Source organism: Chaetodon auriga, chromosome 5 (genome assembly GCF_051107435.1).
Source record: "Chaetodon auriga isolate fChaAug3 chromosome 5, fChaAug3.hap1, whole genome shotgun sequence".
NCBI lineage: Eukaryota > Metazoa > Chordata > Actinopteri > Chaetodontiformes > Chaetodontidae > Chaetodon > Chaetodon auriga.
The window spans coordinates 13,371,977-13,394,420 of record NC_135078.1 but is presented as its reverse complement, the minus strand read 5'-3'; the positions used below and the strand labels follow the sequence as shown (position 1 = coordinate 13,394,420).

At 41.2% G+C, this 22,444-nt stretch overlaps 2 protein-coding genes across 4 annotated transcripts; both read right to left on the bottom strand.

The window, feature by feature from the left end:
• Positions 1-5,447: 5,447 nt before the first annotated feature.
• On the bottom strand, positions 5,448-9,059 carry LOC143320859 (UDP-glucuronosyltransferase 2A2-like). Its single transcript, XM_076730868.1, has 6 exons — positions 8,345-9,059; positions 8,017-8,165; positions 7,801-7,932; positions 6,765-6,852; positions 6,086-6,305; positions 5,448-5,733 (listed from the first exon to the last, which is right to left on the bottom strand). The coding sequence occupies exons 1-6, from the start codon at positions 9,057-9,059 to the stop codon at positions 5,448-5,450; spliced, it is 1,590 nt and encodes a 529-aa protein (XP_076586983.1).
• A 5,275-nt stretch (positions 9,060-14,334) lies between these two features.
• Positions 14,335-19,873, bottom strand: LOC143320449 (UDP-glucuronosyltransferase 2A2-like). Of its 3 annotated transcripts, XM_076730105.1 has the most exons (7): positions 19,832-19,873; positions 17,942-18,599; positions 17,572-17,720; positions 17,356-17,487; positions 16,283-16,370; positions 14,972-15,191; positions 14,335-14,620 (listed from the first exon to the last, which is right to left on the bottom strand). In XM_076730105.1, the coding sequence occupies exons 1-7, from the start codon at positions 19,871-19,873 to the stop codon at positions 14,335-14,337; spliced, it is 1,575 nt and encodes a 524-aa protein (XP_076586220.1). The 3 variants fall into 3 exon arrangements, with proteins under 3 accessions (XP_076586220.1, XP_076586221.1, XP_076586219.1); XM_076730106.1 differs by lacking the exon at positions 17,356-17,487; XM_076730104.1 differs by lacking the exon at positions 19,832-19,873 and having other exon boundaries at positions 17,942-18,656.
• Positions 19,874-22,444: the final 2,571 nt, after the last annotated feature.

Genomic DNA, 22,444 nt, shown 5'->3' with positions numbered 1-22,444 from the left:
TAAAATGATCCAAAAGCATAATGATCTCAGCTAAACTGGCTTGTCACACTGAGGACATTGTGTTTATGTGTGGATGTCTGAGCAAGAATTTCAAGTAAACAAGTAAAGAGAAAAAGCTGATGGAGAGCAAGTACTGTATCTTCTCTAGCACCCAGAGAAACATGACTTTTAACTGGCAATGAGAATGGCAACACAGGTGAAAATAAAACAAACATTAAACGTCAGAGACAACAGAATAAGGAATTATTTTGTAACTGTATTCTCTTGTAAGACCATCTCAGTTGTACAGTGCAACGCTCACATTACTGCTAACGCCACACCAACTGCCTGTCAATGTCAATCTCCATTTAACCCTCATTCGTGAACAAGACCCCGTGAGTCACTGTCAACATGAAGGCGGCAATCCAGTGATTTCTAGCAGAGAACCATGGCCTGAGAGTGGCCAAGTGTTGACTGTCATCCCAACAATGTCACATTTACTTGCAAAATGCCTCAGTGCATGCTAAAGGTCACTCTCTGATGAAGCCAACATGGCCACATCAGCTGTAACAAGCAGAGAAGCTAATCTGAATAAAGAAATCCAACCTCTATAGTGATGCACTCACAAACTACAGGCCGATATCCAACCTTCAATTCATCAGTGAGATACTGGAAAAGATTCTTCCAGTCCAAATTAACGCATTTCTTAAAGAAAATAACATTATGGAGGAGTTTCAATCAGACGTTTTAACAAACCACAGCACTGAAACGGCTCAGCGACCTCAGACTAAATTCAGATGAAAATAAGGTCTCATTTCTTGTCCTCTTCAATCTAAATGCAGCAAGTTGATATGATATCTTATCATCTTAATCATCTTGAACAGTTGGTTGAGTTTTCTGACTTTGTTAAACTGGTTTCAAACAAACATCAGAGGGAGAAAGTTTTCCGTCAGTCTTGGAGATCAGAAACATGACATCTGTTTGGGGGTTGCACAAGGCAGCTGCCTCGGCCCATTGCTGTTCTCATTATACATGCTGCCACTTGGTGACATCATTCAAAACTCTGCAGCTTGGCTGTTAACCAGGACCAAGAGGAGAGAGCACATCAGTCCAGTTTTAGCTGCTCTGCACTGGCTTCCTGTAGCATTCAGGATTGATTTTAAGGTCCTCCTCCTCGTATACAAAGCCCTTAATGGACAAGGGCCGAGCTACATCGCGAACTTGTTTATTATTATTATTATTATTATTATTATTATTATTATTAGTCCTGTCCAGCACCCAGAGAAACCTTGCTGTGCTGTGTTTTTTGCTGACAGTAAGAAGGTAAGTGAAGATGTCAAACACCCACTGTCAGACTATTTGATGCTATTCTCCTATTGTATCACTAGAGGGCACACTTAAGCTTTGTAATCCTCGACTACAGGCAGGGATTCTTTTCTTGGCACATTTCAGTCTGGTGATGTATTTTTTTTTTTTTCTGTTTTGTTGAGTAAAGCTCTGAAGAGAATCTGCTGTCGATGTGGGGCTACATACTTTGTGAGCCAAATGGGTAAACACATCCATCAGAAGGAATGTAATTACCACTATGGAAAAGGAGTTAAGAACAAAGGTGAGTATACTTTAGTTTTATGCTTTAAAAACATCCTGTATGTGTCATAGTGTTTACTGTACAGCTTACTCAGTGCCAGGTGGAATGGAGATCTGCTACAGTTGCTGTGAGGGAGTCATGGGAGCACCTGGTTACCAGGTGTTTAAGGTAGGAAAAGGCAGTGAGATTGTTCCATGAGTAAATTATTTCCTGAGACCTCCACAAATGTGCCTGTGGGTAAATTGATAATTTTCTTCTCTACACGAGTTGCATGTCCATAAGTCCCTCAGCCGGGATGGATTTGTCTCGACTGTCCCCAGACCGGTCTCCATTAATTGTAACTCATTACTTTATAAGCAACGTGATGTGCCCGATATAAAAACGGATTAATCAGTGGTTCTGGATGAAGTTGAAAAGATTTTTAATGTTTGATATTGAGCCTGTATGCACCGAAAACAACATATTGTGTCAATGTTTGTCTTCATAGTGTTATACCATTCATGGTCTGGAGCTGTCCAGAGCAACGCTGGTCAACTCTAGTCTGCAAGTCATCTATGACACCTTTGTCAGACCTGATAGATTCATAATCATAATCATAATCGTAATCATAATCATAATCATTCATTCATTCATTCATTCATCTTCTATACCGACTATCCCTTTCGGGGTTGCGGGGGGGCTGGAGCCTATCCCAGCTGTCAACCGGTGAGAGGCGGGGTACACCCTGAACCAGTCGCCAGTAGATTGCAGGGCAACATATAGAGACAGACACACCTCACACTCACACCTAAGGACAATTTCAAGGTACCAAGTAACCTAATGAGCATATTTTTGGTCTGTGGGAGGAAGCCGGAGTGCCCGGAGAGAACCCACACATGCATGGGAAGAACATGCAAACTTCACACAGAAAGACCCTGCCTGACCCGGGGATTGAACCGGCAACCTTCTTGCTGTGAGGCACGTGCGCTACCTGCTGCCGCCCAAATTTAGAATCAGAAAAAGCTTTATTGCCAAGTACGATTTTACACACACGAGGAATTTGTTGTGGTGAAGTTGGTATATGACACATCTACTAAAAATAAGAGTACAAAATATAACAATAGAAATATATATACACAAGTCTGTTCTTTGTTTGTTTGATTTTTCCGGAAACACAGTCTGTTATTTTCAGAAAGAAGTCCAAGCTGAGCGTTAATGTAACGCATAGAGTTGTATCTATGTCAATGTGACAAGATGAGGCAGAGGTGGAGTGTGAAGAGTGTCGGGGGGGTTGCGGGCCTTGTTGATAAGGCTGACAGCAGATGGGAAAAAAACTGTTCTTGTGGTGTGAGGTTTTGGTCCTGATGGACTGCAGCCTCCTGCCAGAGGGGAGTGTCTCAAAGAGTTTGTGTCTGGGGTGAGAGGGATCAGCCACAATCTTTTCTGCACGCCTCAGGGTCCTGGAGGCGTACAGGTCCTGTAGAGATGGGAGATTGCAGCCAATCACCTTCTCTGCAGACCGAATGACACGCTGCAGTCTGCCCTTGTCCTTGGCGGTGGCAGCAGCGTACCAGATGGTGATGGAGGAGATGAGGATGGACTCAATGATGGCTGTGTAGAAGTGCACCATCATTGTCTTTGGCAGGCTGAATTTCTTCAGCTGCCATAGGAAGTACATCCTCTGCTGTGCTTTCTTGACCTGTACGCCTTAAGGTGGGCATTGGTGGAGGTGACTGGAGCCGGAGCTGTTGGGAGGTGTCGTGGGGGATGGTTGCTGGACTGTCCCTTTGTCTTTCAAAGCGGCAGTAGAACTCGTTCAGATCGTTGGCTAGGCGTCAATCGTTGATGGAGTGGGAGGCTTTAGGCTTGTAGTTGGTGATCTGCCTGATAATGAGGTCATCGACTATAACACCAGGTAATGCAGTTAGATACTTTCCTGTTTTTTGTTTGTTTTTCCCAATGTGGTTTAAACACCTACTTCAACTCTGTTATCTCCCTCTGGAAATAACCTAAAGCTGATAAGAAAACAGGCAAGAACCTAAAAATTAAAGCTCCTGCACCGTGTCTTCAATGAGAGGAAATATAGAAATACACAGTTGAAACAAATGGTCTTACCACTAGCTGTTTGACACTGGAGTTTTGTATGATAATATGACTGATATAAAGTGTGCTGATCATTACTTATGCAGGGTGATAAAATAAAGTGCTGTATAAATACACCAACCGCTCTATTGACAGCCTGTGACACTTGTCAAGATTTTCAGGCATCAGTGAGGAGGATGTGAAGGGTACGCACACCACGCTCCGTGAGGTGCAGGAGACCTTATTGAGCTTCATTAGTGCTGACATCATTGTGATTGGACACAGCCTGGAAATGGACCTCTGTGCCCTGAAGGTGACTTAGCTTTCTCCAGTGTTATTCTTTCACAGCATATATCCGTTGCAATCTTGACTAACCTGTGAGTTTAAACCAGGCTGGGATTTTCAAATCCAAGCTGTGAGCCTGTTTGCATAGAGGAAGAGGTTTGTAACAAAGCCAGTCACATTCAAGATGGCCACCACAATTTCCCTGCAAAGAACCTTTTTTCAGGAGAGTCTTGTGCTTAGTTGATGTTTTAACTCGCTGTTCTTTTGGATGCCATGTTTTCTATTTGGATTCATCTAGCAACAGTTCCATTTCCCATATTACTGATAAGTGAGAAGGTTATTAATAACTGAATGGAGCAGGTATTAACAATAATGTAAATGCCTTTTGAGATAGAACAAACTCTGAACTAACGAGACATTCAGTTACTTGAGTCATGGAGGTTTGACCTGCTTTTCTCAGCTATTGTAGGGGTTCACAAGTTGGACTTTTAATGCAACATATGAGTCAGATGTAAAAATGGCAATACTTTGTAATATCTCAAGGGAGGAAGTCACATAAATGAGGAAATGTCAGACATATAACTGCACTGACCAAGAGGAAGTGTGGTCACATGTTTTCTATAATGGACATGAGGGGTTAACAATGGTCAGCTGGCATTATACGAACCACTTTGGTAGCAGTGTTTGCATTTTGAGGGCCATGCTGGCCATGCCTGTATTTCTTCTTTATAATTGCTGACAAAGTTTCACGTCATCAAAGAAGCTAGTCCCAGTAGTAAGAACTTCAGATTTCTTCCTCCTCACTGTAGTTGCTCCATGGACACATCAGTGGTCTTCCCCCACCGTCTGGGACCCCCTCACAAGCTTACCCTCAACAGCCTCACTGCTGACTACCTCAGGAGGATCACTCAAGAGAGTGGTGGGTCATCATCCTCAAGTATTTTCTGTATATTAAATTTTAATTTGCAGCCAATGTGTCCATGTCTGTGTAAATATTGGTGGTTGCACTGTTGTGTGCTAAGAAAACCTGAAGGGGAGAGGTGTCATCAGTGTTAACCATGTAAAAGCATGGAATGAAATGTGTGTGTGTGTGTGTGTGTGTGTGTGTGTGTGTGTGTGTGTGTGTGTGTTTTCCACCCACAGAATTAAACTATCAATGAACATTCAGCTCTTAATGTAAACTTGACCTAAGGTGCAAATTAGCACACCTGTCAGCAATTTAAGTCATTATGAATGATACATCAACAAATAGAATGTCCACATGTATTGTATTGCAACACAACTTTTTCCTTTTTTATCATGCAGATGATCACTTCACAATGATTTTGACGATATTGGAGACTGTAAACTGACTTTGTTTTCCCCTTGAAGTGTTTTACCATAATTCGTTGTTTCAAAGTGTTTCAGGAGACGATCACTTATCCTGAGCTGCAAAGTCTCATGCAGGGCATTGTGGTTACTTTACATTCTTCAGACCAACAGAGGTGCTTGTTTCTTTGCCTATCAGCTCTTCGCCAGCGACATTTCCATTCAGTTACTCAGCCTTTCTCTTTGTCTTTCCCTTTTTGCCGCAGCACCTGCGGAAGCAGAATTTGCAGGCCTTGATGAAGAGGAGTATGAGGAACAGAATGATGGCGAGGAGGAGGACCAGGACATCCAGGCTGTGATACTGGTACCAGGTGAGCTCATGGGCCTGGACCCTCAGGTGCTTGGCTCCTTTGTTTCTCATGGTGTACTCAATCCAGAATACCGCCTCATCCAGAGGGCTGACTGGTCTGTCATGGTGGATACTGGACAGCCACATGGCATTCTCCTTGTACCTACGAATGTGGAAATGCAGGTGTGAAAATGTGGATGAATGCATTGTATATTTTCAATTTTCATACTCTTTCTTTCTTTTGGTATGGATAAGAAGGGGAAAAGAGTTGATTTTATTTAGTTTCAATCCACAATATGAGGGTGATGTCAGCCTGTGGTTTTGTAATGTCATTGTGACCTTGAAACTCTGTGGCGGTAATCGAATACTGTCATACAGCATTAGAGCATGACTCGTTTTTGGCATGTGGTCAATCTGTAATATGATTAACCATCATCTGTCCAAAGAGGCAAGAAAGCAAAGGAAAATTGCTTTTAATATCCCAAAACAAACCAAGTGCAGGTTAGAGATCTTACGATTTGTCGTTGATGACAGCATTGATTGCATCTCTAAGGTCCTCAGTCTTCATGAAGTTAAAGTTCACGATAATGGCAGCTCCCTTAGCCTTCATATGGATCAGGTTGTCTGGCTGGTCACCGAACATGGGGATGCCCACCATGGGAACACCGTGGTAGATGGCCTCATAAATCCCATTTGTGCCACCATGGGTGATGAAAGCTCTGGTCTTGGGGTGACCTGATAGGGCACCAAAAATCAAGAAACATACATGACTTTCTCCAATCAAGACATGTTGTTAAAGCACATCTTTTTACCTTTGTGTGATGTGACCAGTATCATGACACTGACTGAGAATCATGGACACAAGTCCTAACCCTAACCCACATTTCAACTACCAATGAATGAGCCCTAATCTAAACAAAAAATCTCATCTTCAGGATCCCAGGAAGGAAATAGAAATACTCTGAGTCTCAATACGACAGTTGGCCAACGAAAATAAACCTGAGCGAGGCCTCTTCTGTGTAATAGACAAGCTAAGTGACTCTCCGACTATGTCATAACAACAACAACAACAACAACAACAACAACAACAACAACAATAATAATAATAATAAAACTGTGTGCTGGACACCCTGTTTCATTTAAAAGTAAATGTCCTAAGGATTGTTCAGTTGGCTTTATTGAAGTTTTCCTTACCCAGTAGGTCATTCTGAGGGATCCAGTTGTATATTCTGGTGTTGGCACCCAGAGTCTTTGGTTTTTCTCCACTGTATCTCCACAGCACCTATAAACAATTGGAAAAACACTTTTCTACTGAAAGAGTACGAGTTTTGTGTCATACTATATAAATTTAATGCTGAATGATGGAAAAAAGGAGTTGTGTTTTCTAACAACATTTCAGTACTGTTTTTTGGAAAATGGTCGATCTTTGGTGACTAACTTGTGGTTTTAGGTGAAGATACAAAATCTATCCAGTGTAATTTGTTAGCATCACCTATTTTTGAAAATCCCATCTCCACCTTTCCCATCAAATCTTCTTAAATGATCCAGATTCTTTTTTCGCTTTTGATGGTTTCTCCATGCCTTACATCCTGTCCCAATATCCTGATACATCCAGAAAAAAATACCAAATCATTCTAATTTCATTACATCAACTTTATTCCACTCATGTGTAACTGTTGACCTCCTGCCTTATCGTAATCTGGTTAATTTCCAACCTGCACGAAGCAGTTTGTTTCATTGAATGCCAGCATGGTATGAAAGTCAATCTGAGGCTTGAACCTTGCCTCAGATGAGAATCCATCCCAGTTCACTTTTTGCTGCCTTGGTTTTTGTTATTTACAAATCAATCAGCTTGATGTTTTAAATGAATTTGTTCCACGTAAAACATTTAACAGTCACCATTAACATTGCATTCACAACATATAAGACTGGAACATAAAACCTAAAAAGCCCCCTTGAATGTATTTACAAGAAGAGTTTTTAAAACAGTCCTTGGATTTATACTGCAGGTCCTTCCTGCCTGCGGCTTTCAGACTAGTGTGGGGCCAGCAGTTCCTTCAGCTTGGCCATGGCTGCTGTAACACCACAAATTTCCCCACTGTGGGAATAATTAAGGATCATCTTATCTTGCAACTGCTTTGTCATGTGACAACAGTGAACCACTGTGCAGTTAAAACTTCAATTTGAATTCAAGTTCATTCAAGGTTGCACATAGAGATTGTCCTCTGACCTTTTGTGGGATCTGAGCGAGGGCAGAGGCTATCATGTTTCCTTTCTCTGTTGTCATGTTCCTGATCATTGATCCCAGAGTGAAGACCACAATTCCTGCATCCCCAGAACTCTGCACAAAGTCCTCCATGTCCTGCAAGAAGAGTAACTATCTCAATACAAACCAGCCAGTATTTAACTTTGTGTAATAGGCCTGTGATAGCACAGACAGCCCTACCTTTGGTAAAGGTTTAGCAGGTCTGCAGTGGATCCCACCAACAAATTTGAAGTTTGGGAGGACAGGATGAGGGAAGTCGAAATCCCAGAAGGTTCGCATCAACCAGATATCTGCTTTACCCATAATCTCACAGGCATTGATGGGTGTTCCTGTTCCTTAAGATGAGATAGCTAATTTTCACATTTTATTTACTCTAAATATGAGATTGTTGTCAATAGTGATTGAATATAAAGTCATTTTAAGTAGTCCAAAGTGATTGAAGTGATTAAATTATCACTTTTTGTGGTCCATAAATGTTTTGTTACACACAGTGCTTCTTGTTACTCACCTTTGACTTCAGTGTAATATTTATCTAATTCTTTCCAATAAACACTATCTGTCACAAGATCATTAAGTGCATAGAAGAGCAAGTTCCACACCCTCTCTGAGAAGTCCATCTTATCAGTCAGTTTGCTCATAGCACCAGGGACAAAGGATGGTGGAGCAGGCAGCTGACCACAATGTCTCTCCCAGTTATTTCCAAGGGAAAAGCGCAGGGAGAAGACCAGGGGGATGCCCAAAATATCTGCTGTTAAGTCACTGCCAGGGTAGACGGGGTCAGCCAGGAGAAGGTCGTATTTTCCATCCTTCAGCCTCTTCATGATGGTTTCTGATTTCAGCACGCCATCCAAACACTTCAAAGAATTTTGTAGGTTGACCTTCATCAGATCGATGAATTGCAAGTAAATCTGCAAGAGGCTCATATGATCCATCTCGTACATGGAGAAGTGAATGAACTCTTCTAGGAACTTCTCCATAGTCTCCATTGAGACAGAGACATTGAAGGGTTCATAGTGAAAGCTGGAAGGTTCACTGGTGTTCATGAACATTGATGCACTCGGGACCAGAACTGTCACCTGGTGTCCCCTGTTGACCAGCTTCTCCAGCACAGGCTTCAGGTTAATCCAGTGGCTGCCCTCAGTGTACCACACCAAAATGTTGCCTCCGTTTGCGTTCCATGTCACACAAAGTACCAGCAGGATGCAAGCAGGGAGCTGCTTCATGGTGTGTCTTTGTGAGAGGTAAAACCTACTGTGTCCTTGTCCTTTTTAATAGACACCCCCAGAAAAACATTAACTACACAAAGTTGCCCTCTGGCTTGAATTTTCTCTTTGTGCTGCATGGCAGATTAGATAATGTACCCAGCCAAAGATAGTGGTTTGAGGTAAAAGGTAGTGGCTGTGCAGTTGGCAATCAGTGTTACTTTCATAACCAAGAGGGATCTCGAACCTGTATCAGAAATCCACAACCAAAGTAAAAAGAGACTTCAGATCCCCAGATTCTGCTCGTTAGCTGTGCAGAGATGGAATAAAATGATCCAAAAGCATAATGATCTCAGCTAAACTGGCTTGTCACACTGAGGATGTTATGTGTATGTGTGGATGTCTGTGCAAGAATTTCAAGTAAACATTTTTTCAGAGAAAAAGCTGATGGAGAGCAACTACTGTATCTTGTCCAGCACCCAGAGAAGCATGTCTTTTATCTGGCAATGAGAATGGCAACACAGGTGAAAATAAAAACAGACGTTAAAGGTAGGACACGACAGAATGACAGAATGAGGAATTATTTTGTACCTGTATTCTCTTGTAAGATCATTTCAGATGTACAGTACAACGCCCACATTACTGCTAATGCCACACCAACTGCCTGTCAATGTCGATCTGGCAAGTTTTGACTCTCATCCCAACATTGTCACATTCACTTGCAAAATGCCTCAGTGCATGCTAAAGGTCACGGCCTGATGAAGCCAACATGGCCACATCAGCTGTAATGAGCAGAGAAGCTAATCTGAATGGGGGAAAAAAAACAGCTCATCTCAGATGTACAGTACAATGCCCACATTACTCCTAATGCCACACCAACTGCCTGTCAATGTCAATCTCCATTTTACCCTCACTCGTTACCCCGTGAGTCACTGCCAACGTGAAGGCAGCAATCCAATGATTTCTAGCAGAGAACCATGGCCTGAGACTGGCAAGTGTTGACTGTCATTCCAACATTGTCACACTGGCTTGCAAAACGCCTCAGTGCATGCTAAAGGTCACTCTCTGATGAAGCCAACATGGCCACATCAGCAGAGCAGAGAAGCTAATCTGAATGGGAGAACAAAAAAAAAAAGAAAAAAAAACCCAGCTCTACAAACAAGCATATTCCCCGATGTGTTGAAAACAGCTGTTATAAAACCATTACTAAGGATATCCAACCTAGATAGTGAGGCACTCACTAACTACAGGTTGATTTCCAACCTTCCATTCATCAGTAAGATACTGGAAAAGATTCTTCCAGTACAAATTAACGCTTTTCTTAAAGAAAATAAGATTCTGGAGGAGTTTCAATCAGACTTCAGAACAAATCACAGCACTGAAACGGCTCAGCGACCTCAGACTAAATTCAGATGAAAATAAGGTCTCATTTCTTGTCCTCTTCAATCTAAATGCAGCAAGTTGATATGATATCTTATCATCTTAATCATCTTGAACAGTTGGTTGGTTTTTCTGACTTTGTTAAACTGGTTTCAAACAAACATCAGAGGGAGAAAGTTTTCCGTCAGTCTTGGAGATCAGAAACATGACATCTGTTTGGGGGTTGCACAAGGCAGCTGCCTCGGCCCATTGCTATTCTCATTTTTCATGCTGCCACTTGGTGACATCATTAGGGGTCACAATGTATGTTTCCATAGTTACGCTGATGACACACAACTGTACATCTGTGCTGAACCAAATGATGCTGCAGCTATAGAATCTATCACAAACTGTCTCTTGGCAATAAATAAATGGATGAGCAATGATTTATTGAAGTTAAATGAGAAGAAAATTGAAATCCAACTAGTCCGCTCTAAAACAAAGAGAGAAAAGGTGTTTAATCATGTGGGGACATTAACTCACTGGATTAAATCTGAGGTTACAAATCTTGGTGTCATTGTAGACTCAAAGCTAAGCTTCAAGTCCCAAATCAACAAGGTGACGAAGACTTCATTTCACCTTCGTCAAAAGCGTCAAAGTACAAACATTTCTAAATCAAAAAAAGATGTTGAGAAACTGATTCATGCCTTCATTTCAAGACATCTTGATGACTGTAACGCGCTATTTACTGGCCTCCTGACGGAAAGCACAGAGGCTTCAGCTCATTCAATACTCTGCAGCTCGGCTGTTAACCAGGACCAGGAGGAGACAGCACATCAGTCCAGTTTTAGCTGCTCTGCACTGACTTCCTGTAACATTCAGGATTGATTTTAAGGTCCTTCTCCTCGTATACAAAGCCCTTAATGGACTAAGACCAAGCTACATCGCGAACTCGTTTATTATTATTATTATTGTTATTATTATTATTTGTCCTGTCCAGCACCCAGAGAAACCTGGCTGTGCTGTGCTTTTTGCTGACAATAAGAAAGGCAACCCAGAAGGTAAGTGAAGATGTCAAACACCCACTGTCAGACTATTTGATGCTATTCTCCTATTGTATCACTAGAGGGCACACTTAAGCTTTTAATCCTTGACTACAGCCAGGGATTCTTTTCTTGGCACATTTCAGTCTGGTGATGTACTTTTTTTCTGTTTCGCTGAGTAAAGCTCTGAAGAGAATCTGCTGTTGATGTGGGGCTACATACTTTGAGCCAAACGGGTAAACATGTCTGTCAGGAGGAATGTAATTACCACTATGGGAAAGGAGTTAAGAATAAAGGTGAATATACTTTAGTTTTATGCTTTAAAAACATCCTGTATGCGTCATAGTGTTTACTGTACAGCTTACTCAGTGCCAGGTGGAGTGGAGACCCGCTACAGTTGCTGTGAGGGAGTCATGGGAGCACCTGGATGTCAGGTGTTTAAGGTAGGAAAAGACAGTGAGATTGTTGTTCCATGAGTAAATTATTTCCTGAGACCTCCACAAATGTGCCTGTGGGTAAATTGATAATTTTCTTCTCTACACGAGTTGCATGTCCATGATTCCCTCAGCCTGGATGGATTTGTCTCAGTCTCCAATATGAGCTGTCCTGGGGTTTTCTCCTTGGATTGTGAAATGGTGAGCAGATCCTCTTTAAGTTGATCATTTGTTAGAATTTCATCAGAATCAACAACTAACACTGGTGGTATAGGACCACATAAATTCTGAGTAAGAAGACAATAAAGCTTGGATGACTGACAGAATGAAAAGTTTTTAAACACCAGATCCTTCTGTTACTTGTTCTAAAAGGACTACTTTTAAAGTGATCTAGCTTTTAATCTTTCTGAATATAAATACACCAAACTAAATAAGTAATTCTGACCATTAATTATAACTCATCACTTTCTAAGCAACGTGATGTGCCCGATATAAAAGCGGATTAATCAGTGGGTCTGGAAAGTCTGCAAGTCATCTATGACACCTTTGTCAGACCTGATAATGAGGTCATCGACTATAACACCTGGTAATGCAGTTAGATACTTTCCTGTTTTTGTTTGTTTTTCCTAACATTGTTGAAACACCTACTTCAACTCTATTATCTCCCTCTGGAAATAACCCAAAGCTAAGAAAACAGGCAAGAACCTAAAAATTAAAGCTCCTGCACCGTGTCTTCAATGAGAGGAAATATAGAAATACACAGTTGAAGCAAATGTTCTTACCACTAGCTGTTTGACACTGGAGTTTTGCATGATAATATGATTGATATAAAGTGTGCTGATCATTACTAATGCAGGGTGATAAAATAAAAGAACTACTGTATAAATACACCAACCGCTCTATTGATAGCCTGTGACATTTGTCAAGATTTTCAGGCATCAGTGAGGAGGATGTGAAGGGTACGCACACCACGCTCCGTGAGGTGCAGGAGACCTTATTGAGCTTTATTAGTGCTGACACCATTGTGATTGGACACGGCCTGGAAATGGACCTCTGTGCCATGAAGGTGACTTAGCTTTCTCCAGTGTTATTCTTTCACAGCATATATTCGTTGCAATCCTGACTAACCTGTGAGTTTAAACCAGCATATGAGTAAGACGTGAAAATGGCAATACTTTGTAAAATCTCAAGGGAGGAAGTCTCATAAATGAGGAAATGTCAGACATATAACTGCACTGACCAAAAGGAAGTGTGGTCACATGTTTTCTATAATGGACATGAGGAGTTAACAATGGTTAGCTGACATTATATGAACCACTTTGGTAGCAGTGTTTGCAATGGATTTAGAGTTTAAGGGACTTTTTCCATCAGGTATTGACATTTTGTCCAAACCATTATGCAACTGGGTTTATGTTGAGCTGCCATTCTACAAGTGAATAAAAGGTGGGACTAGGATGCTACACATAAGATGAAGGAAGTCATTTTGAGGGCCATGCTGGCCATGCCTGTATTTCTTCTTTATAATTGCTGACAAAGTTTCACGTCATCAAAGAAGCTAGTCCCAGTAGTAAGAACTTCAGATTTCATCCTCTTCACTGTAGTTGCTCCATGACATCGTTATGGACACATCAGTGGTCTTCCCCCACCGTCTGGGCCCCCCCTCACAAGCTTACCCTCAACAACCTCACTGCTGACTACCTCAGGAGGATTATTCAAGAGAGTGGTGGGTCATCATCATCATCATCATCATCATCATCATCATGTGATTTGTGTTCAAGTGTTTGCTATATATTAAATTTTAATTTGCAGCTAATGTGTCCATGTCTGTGTAAATATTGGTGGTTGCACTGTTGTGTGCTAAAAAAACCTGAAGGGGAGAGGTGTCATCAGTATTAACCAAGTAAAAGCATGGAATGAAATCTCTCTCTCTCTCTCTCTCTCTCTCTCTCTCTCTCTCTCTCTCTCTCTCTCTCTCTCTCTCTCTCTCTCTCTCTGTGTGTGTGTGTGTGTGTGTGTGTGTGTGTGTGTGTTTCCACCCACAGAATGAAACTAGCCAATGAACATTCAGCTCTTAATATAAACTTGACCTAAGGTGCAAATTAGCACACCTGTCAGCAATTTAAGTAATTATGAATGATACATCAAGGAACAAATAGAATGTCCACATGTATTGCAAGTTTTTGGTAACAAACAAAAACTAACATAATTTTTTCCTTTTTTGTCATGCAGATGATCACTTCACAATGAGTTTGACAACAGTATTGGAGATTGTAAACTGACTTTCTTTTACCTGTGAGGTGTTTTACCATATTTATTTGTTCCAAAGTGTTTCAGAGACGATCACTCATCCCGAGCCGCAAAGTCCCATGCAGGGCATTGTGGTTACTTTACATCCTTCAGACCAACAGAGGTGCTTGTTTCTTTGCCTATCAGCTCTTCACCAGCGACATTTCCATTCAGTTACTCAGCCTTTCTCTTTGTCTTTCCCTTTCTGCCGCAGCACCTGCGTAAACAGAATTTGCAGGCCTTGATGAAGAGGAGTATGAGGAACAGAATGATGGCGAGGAGGAGGACCAGGACATCCAGGCTGTGATACTGGTACCAGGTGAGCTCATGGGCCTGGACCCTCAGGTGCTTGGCTCCTTTGTTTCTCATGGTGTACTCAATCCAGAATACTGCCTCATCCAGAGGGCTGAGTGGTCTGTCATGGTGGATACTGGACAGCCACATGGCATTCTCCTTGTACCTACGAATGTGGAAATGCAGGGGTGAAAATGTGGGTGAATGCATTGTATATTTTCAACTTTTATACTCTTTCTTTCTTTTGGTATCGATAAAAAGGGGTAAAGAGTTGATTTTATTTAGTTTCAATCAACAATATGAGGGTGATGTCAGCCTGCGGTTTTGTAATGTCATGGTGACCTTGAAACTCTGTGGTGGTAATCGAATTCTGTCATACAGCATTAGAGCATGACTCCCTTATGGCATGTGGTCAATCTGTATTATGATTAACTTTGAACTGTCCAAAGAGGCAAAAAAGCAAAGGAAAATTGCTTTTAATACCCCAAAACAATCAGTTAGAGGTTAGAGATCTTACGATTTGTCGTTGATGACAGCATTGATTGCATCTCTAAGGTCCTCAGTCTTCATGAAGTTAAAGTTCACAATAATGGCAGCTCCCTTAGCCTTCATATGGATCAGGTTGTCTGGCTGGTCAGCGAACATGGGGATGCCCACCATGGGAACACCGTGGTAGATGGCCTCATAAATCCCATTTGTGCCACCATGGGTGACGAAAGCTCTGGTCTTGGGGTGACCTGATAGGGCACCAAAAATCAAGAAACATACATGACTTTCTCCAATAAAGACATGTTGTTAAAGCACATTTTTTGACCTTTGTGTGACATGACCAGTATCATGACACTGACCGAGTATCATAGACACAAGCCCCCATTGCAGGGTCCTCGACTACATTTGTCCAAGGACAAGACTTTTTCTAAGCAGACACTGTGGGGGCCGGACTTTCAAATAACAAGAAAACGGTCAGGCTTAATTAGCCTATTACTGTTTAATGTTTTCACTTAAATTCATGTTGTTTTTGTGAGCCTATATCAGTGTGACCAGACGGCTGTGCAACGGTAATTTCTGGACAGTCTTGCATGTCGTGAAGAATAATCTGATAATCGGCGAGAGTGGGACAGCATCTTACGTACTCTAGTAATTAGTGACCAGTCTCAGGTGTGCGCTAAGGTGATTGATCATGAAGGGGTGCTGGCTGAACAGGTGAGCAGATGAGAGAGACAATGGCAGCAGGTAAAGAGCTGGCAGACTGACGCACATTGTAAAATGTAAAGTAAATAAAGGAAATGCTCCTGGTGCACTTTAGAAAACAAACAAACAAAAGATCACTTTTTATTTACTCTTTTTTTGTTTTCTTTAAAGTTGGTTGGCAGTGGCATTCCAAAGTTCCAGTTTGAGTGACATCTGATGTCCCAAGCACTGCATCATTTCCTTTCGTATAAAACATCTTGGTAAGTAGAATTTTTTTTTGTTTTTTAACTGCAACAGCAGTGTAAAGATGAAATCATATGTAATGTAAATGATTACTATGTAATATGGCATTGGGAAAGAGCTGTAGTGTGCATAGTTAACTAACTCATGTATTGTACTTGGTACAGTTTTGAGGTACTTGTGGTTGAGTATTTCCATTTTATGCTGTGTTCTCTCTCGTATGTCCCCTTTTCTATTGGCAAACTAAGTAATAAACTGTTTAGGGTTTTGTGCTGTCAAGCTGAAAAATAATAATGACAATAATAATAATTTATAAACTTTGTGGTGGACACCCTGTTTCATTGAAAAGTAAATGTCCTGAGGATTGTTCAGTTGGCTTTATTGGTGTTTTCCTTACCCAGTAGGTCATTCTGAGGGATCCAGTTGTATATTCTGGTGTTGGCACCCAGAGTCTTTGGTTTTTCTCCACTGTATCTCCACAGCACCTATAAATCGGGAAAACACTTTTCTACTGAAAGAGTACTAGTTTTGTGTCATAATATACTATATAAATTTAATGCTAAATGATGGAAAAAAAGTAGTTGTGTTTTCTAACAACATTTCAGTACTGTGTTTTGGAAAATGGTCGATTTTTGGTGACTAACTTGTGGTTTTAGGTGAAGATACAAAATCTATTCAGTGTAATTTGTTAGCATCACCTATTTTTGAAAATCTCATCTCCACCTTTTCCATCAAATCTTCTTAAATGATACAGATTCTTTTTTATGCTTTTGATGGTTTCTCCACTTCTTACATCCTGTCCCAATGTCCTGATTCATCCAGAAAAAAATACCAAATCATTCTAACTTCATTACATGAACTTTATTTCACTCATGTGTAACTGTGTAATGTCTAACTGTTGACCTCCTGCCTTATCTTAATCTGGTTAATTTCCAACCTGCACAAAGCAGTTTGTTTCATTGAATGCCAGCATGGTATGAAAGTCAATCTGAGGCTTGAACCTTGCCTCAGATGAGAATCCATCCCAGTTCACTTTTTGTTGCCTTCGTTTTGGTTATTTAAAAATTGATCAGCTGATCGTGTAGTTTGAAGGAGTGAATGTTTTAAATGAATTTGTCCCATGTAAGCAATTTAACAGTCACCATTAACATTGCATTCACAACACACAATACTGGAACATAAAACCTAAAAAGCCTCCTTGAATGTATTCACAAGAAGAGTTTTTAAAACAGTCCTTGGATTTATACTGCAGGTCCTTCCTGCCTGCGGCTTTCAGACTAGTGTGGGTCCAGCAGTCCCTTTGGCATGGCCAAGGCTGCTGTAACACCACAAATTTCCCCACTGTGGGATTAATTAAAGATCATCTTATCTTGCAACTCCTTTGTAAGGTGACAACAGTGGACCACTGTGCCGTTAAAACTTCAATTTGAATTCATGCTCATTCAAGTTGGCACATAGAGATCGTCTGACCTTTTGTGGGATCTGAGCGAGGGCAGAGGCTATCATGTTTCCTTTCTCTGTTGTCATGTTCTTGATCATTGATCCCAGAGTGAAGACCACAATTCCTGCATCCCCAGAACTCTGCACAAAGTCCTCCATGTCCTGCAAGAGGAGTAACTATCTCAATACAAACCAACCAGCAATTAATTTTGTGTAATTGGCCTGTGATGGCACAGACAGCCCTACCTTTGGTAAAGGTTTAGCAGGTCTGCAGTGGATCCCACCAACAAATTTGAAGTTTGGGAGGACAGGATGAGGGAAGTTGAAATCCCAGTAGGTTCGCATCAACCAGATATCTGCTTTACCCATCATCTCACAGGCACTGGTGGGTTTTCCTGTCACAAGTAATGGTAACAGCCACACATTGCAAAGTATCCCAAATACTTAGGATGAGATCAGTAATCTTCACATTTTATTTACTCTAAATATGAGATTGTTGTCAAAAGTGATTGAATATAAAGTCATTGCAAAAAGTCCAAAGTGACTAAAGTGATTAAATTATAACTTTTTGTGGTCCATAAACGTTTTGTTACACACAGTGCTTCTTGTTACTCACCTTTGACTTCAGAGTAATATTTATCTAGTTCTTTCCAGTAAACCCTGTCTGTCACAAGATCGTTAAGTGCATAGAAGAGTATGTTCCACACTCTCTCTGAGAAGTCCATCTTATCAGTCAGTTTGCTCATAGCACCAGGAACAAAGGATGGTGGAGCAGGCAGCTGACCACAATGTCTCTCCCAGTTATTCCCGAGGGAAAAGCGCAGGGAGAAGACCAGGGGGATGCCCAAAATATCTGCTATTAAATCACTGCCTAGGAAGATGGGGTCAGCCAGGAGAAGGTCGTATTTTCCATCCTTCAGCCTCTTCATGATGGTTTCTGATTTCAGCACGCCATCCAAACACTTCAACGAATTCTCCAGATTGACCTTTGCCATTTTGATGAATCTCATGTAAATCTGCAAGTAGCTCATATGATCGATCTCGTACATGGAGAAGTGAATCATCTCTTCTAGTATCTCCTCCATAGTCTCCATTGAGACAGTGACATTGAAGGGTTCATAGTGAAAGCTGGAAGGTTCACTGGTGTTCATGAATAACGATGCACTCGGGACCAGAACCGTCACCTGGTGTCCCCTGTTGACCAGCTTCTCCAGCACAGGCTTCAGGTTAATCCAGTGGCTGCCCTCACTGTACCACACCAAAATGTTGCCTCCGTTTGCGTTCCATGTCACACAAAGTACCAACAGGATGCAAGCAGGGAGCTGCTTCATGGTGTGTCTTTGTGAGAGGTAAAGCCTACTGTGTCCTTATCCTTTTTAATAGACACTCCCAGAAAAACATTAACTACACAAAGTTGACCCCTGGCTTGAATTTTCTCTTTTTACTGCATGGCAGATTAGGTAATGTACCCAGCCAAAGATAGTGGTTTGAGGTTAAAGGTAGTGGCTGCGAAGTTGGCAATCAGTATTACTTTAATAGCCAAGAGGAGATCTCTAACCTGCATCAAAAATCCACAACCAAAGTAAAAAGAGACTTCAGATCCCCAGATTCTGCTTGTTAGCTGTGCAGAGATGGAGTAAAATGATCCAAAAGCATAATGATCTCAACTAAACTGGCTTTTCACCCTCTTCGTTAACTGACAAAGTTATGTGTATGTGTGGATGTCTGTGGAAGAATTTCAGGGAAAAATTTTTGTAAGAGAAAAAGCTGATGGAGAGCAAGTACTGTATCTTCTCTAGCACCCAGAGAAACATGACTTTTAACTGGCAATGAGAATGGCAACACAGGTGAAAATTAAAACAGGTGTTAAAGGTAGGAGATGACAGGATGAGAAATTATTTTGTAACTATATTCTCTTGTAAGACCATCTCAGATGTACAGTACAATGCCCACATTACACCTAATGCCACATCAACTGCCTGTCAATGTCAATCTCCATTTTACCCTCACTTGTGACCCCGTGAGTCACTGCCTACATGGAGGCGGCAATCCAGTGATTTCTAGCAGAGAACCATGGCCTGAGACTGGCAAGTGTTGACTGTCATTCCAACATTGTCACACTGGCTTGCAAAACCCCTCAGTGCATGCTAAAGGTCATGGTCTGATGAAGCCAACATGGCCACATCAGCAGAGCAGAGAAGCTAATCTGAATGGGAGAACAAAAAAAATGAAAAAAACCCCAGCTCTACAAACAAGCATATTCCCCGATGTGTTGGAAACAACTGTTATAAAACCATTACGAAAGAAATCCAACCTAGATAGTGATGTACTCACAAACTGCCAAAGGTCACGCTCTGATGAAGCCAACATGGCCACATCATGTATGCATCATGTAACAAGCAGAGAAGCTAATCTGAATAAAGAAATCCAACCTCAATAGTGATGCACTCACAAACTACAGGCCGATGTCCAACTTTCCATTCATCAGTAAGATACTGGAAAAGATTCTTCCAGTCCAAATTAACGCCTTTCTTAAAGAAAATAACATTCTGGAGGAGTTTCAGTCAGGCTTCAGAACAAACCACAGCACTGAAACGGCTCAGCGACCTCAGACTAAATTCAGATGAAAATAAGGTCTCATTTCTTGTCCTCTTCAATCTAAGTGCAGCAAGTTGATATGATTGATCATAATATCTTCATCATCTTGAACAGTTGGTTGGTTTTTGTACCTGTGTTAAACTGGTTTCAAACAAACATCAATGGGACAAATTTTGGGTCAGTCTTGGAGATCATGTCTGAGAAACATGACATCTGTTTTGGGGTTGCACAAGGCAGCTGCCTCGGCCAATTACTGTTCTCATTATACAGGCTGACCCTTCTTGACATCGTTAGGGGGCACAATGTATGTTTCCATACTTATGCTGATGACACACAACTGTACATCTGTGCTGAACCAAATGATGCTGCAGCTATAGACTTTATCACAAACTGTTTCATGGCAATAAATAAATGGATGAGCAATGATTTATTGAAGTTAAATGAGAAGAAAACTGAAATCAAACTAGTACGCTCTAAAACAAAGAGAGAAAAGGTGTTTTATCATGTGGGGACATTAACTCCCTGGATTAAATCTGAAGTTACAGATCTTGGTGTCATCGTAGACTCAGAGCTAAGCTTCAAGTCCAACATCAACAAGGTGACTAAGACTTCATTTCACCTTAGAAAGCCCCAAAGTACGACCATTTCTCAATAAAAAAAAAGATGTTGAGAAACTGATTCCTGCCTTTATTTCAAGACAACTTGATGACTGTAACGCACTATTTACTGGCCAACACAACAAAAAACACAGAGACTACAGCTCATTCAAAACTCTGCAGCTTGCCTGTTAACCAGGACCAAGAGGAGAGAGCACATCAGTCCAGTTTTAGCTGCTCTGCACTGGCTTCCTGTAACATTCAGGATTGATTTTAAGGTCCTCCTCCTCGTATACAAAGCCCTTAATGAACAAGGACCAAGCTACATTGCGAACCTGTTTATTATTATTGTTATTATTTGTCCTGTCCAGCACCCAGAGAAACCTGGCTGTGCTGTGCTTTTTGCTGACAATAAGAAAGGCAACCCAGAAGGTAAGTGAAGATGTCAAACACCCACTGTCAGACTATTTGATGCTATTCTCCTATTGTATCACTAGAGGGCACACTTAAGCTTTGTAATCCTTGACTGCAGCCAGGGATTCTTTTCTTGGCACATTTCAGTCTGGTGATGCACTTTTTTTCTGTTTCGTTGAGTAATGCTCTGAAGAGAATCTGCTGTCGATGTGGGGCTACATACTTTGAGCCAAACGGGTAAACACGTCCGTCAGGAGGAATGTAATTACGACTATGGGAAAGGAGTTAAGAATAAAGGTGAGTATACTTTAGTTTTATGCTTTAAAAACATCCTGTATGCGTCATAGTGTTTACTGTACAGCTTACTCAGTGCCAGGTGGAGTGGAGACCCGCTACAGTTGCTGTGAGGGAGTCATGGGAGCACCTGGATGTCAGGTGTTTAAGGTAGGAAAAGGCAGTGATATTGTTCCATGAGTAAATTATTTCCTGAGACCTCCACAAATGTGCCTGTGGGTAAATTGATAATTTTCCTTTCTACACAAGTTGCATGTCCATGATTCCCTCAGCTGGATGGATTTGTCTCGACTGTCCCCAGGACAGTCTCCAATACGAGCTGTCCTGGGGTTTTCTCCTTGGATTGTGAAATGGTGAGCAGATCCTCTTTAAGTTGATCATTTGTTATAGTTTCATCAGAATCAACGACTAACACTGGTGGTATAGGACCACATAAATTCTGAGTAAGAGGACAATAAAGCTTGGATGATTGACAGAATGAAAAGTTCTTCAACACCAGATCCTTCTGTCATTTGTTCTAAAAGGATTACTTTTAAAGTGATCTAGCTTTCAAGCTTTCTGAATATAAATACACCAAACTAAATAAGTAATTCTGACCATTAATTGTAACTCATTACTCTATAAGCAACATGATGTGCCCGATATAAAAACGGATTAATCAGTGGTTCTGGATGAAGTTAAAAAGATTTTGGATGTTTGATATTGAGCCTCGATTCACTGAAACAACATATTGTGTTAATGTTTGTCTTCATAGTGTTATACCATTCATGGTCTGGAGCTGTCCAGAGTAACGCTGGTCAACTCTCGTCTGCAAGTCATCTATGACACCTTTGTCAGACCTGATAATGAGGTCATCGACTATAACACCAGGTAATGCAGTTAGATACTTTCCTGTTTTTGTTTGTTTTTCCCAACGTGGTTTAAACACCTACTTCAACTCTATCCTCTCCCTCTGGAAATAACCCAAAGCTGATAAGAAAACAGGCAAGAACCTAAAAAAATGCAAATGTTCTTACCACTAGCTGTTTGACACTGGAGTTTTGCATGATAATATGACAGATATAAAGTGTGCTGATCATTACTAATGCAGGTTGATAAAATAAACTGCTGTATAAATATACCAACTGCTCTATTGACAGCCTGTGACACTTGTCAAGATTTTCAGGCATCAGTGAGGAGGATGTGAAGGGTACGCACACCACGCTCCGTGAGGTGCA

Excerpts from the sequence above, each read along its gene's own strand:
- LOC143320859 (XM_076730868.1), bottom strand. The coding sequence starts at position 9,059 with ATGAAGCAGCTCCCTGCTTGCATCCTGCTGGTACTTTGTGTGACATGG. Across the intron at positions 6,306-6,764 it reads CCCTCAGAATGACCTACTGG|GTCACCCCAAGACCAGAGCT; the intron begins GTAAGGAAAACT and ends GTGCCCTATCAG. Across the intron at positions 5,734-6,085 it reads GCTGTCATCAACGACAAATC|GTACAAGGAGAATGCCATGT; the intron begins GTAAGATCTCTA and ends CCACATTCGTAG.
- LOC143320449 (XM_076730104.1), bottom strand. The coding sequence starts at position 18,656 with ATGAAGCAGCTCCCTGCTTGCATCCTGTTGGTACTTTGTGTGACATGG. Across the intron at positions 17,721-17,941 it reads ATATTACTCTGAAGTCAAAG|GAAAACCCACCAGTGCCTGT; the intron begins GTGAGTAACAAG and ends TACTTGTGACAG. Across the intron at positions 17,488-17,571 it reads CTGCTAAACCTTTACCAAAG|GACATGGAGGACTTTGTGCA; the intron begins GTAGGGCTGTCT and ends CTCCTCTTGCAG.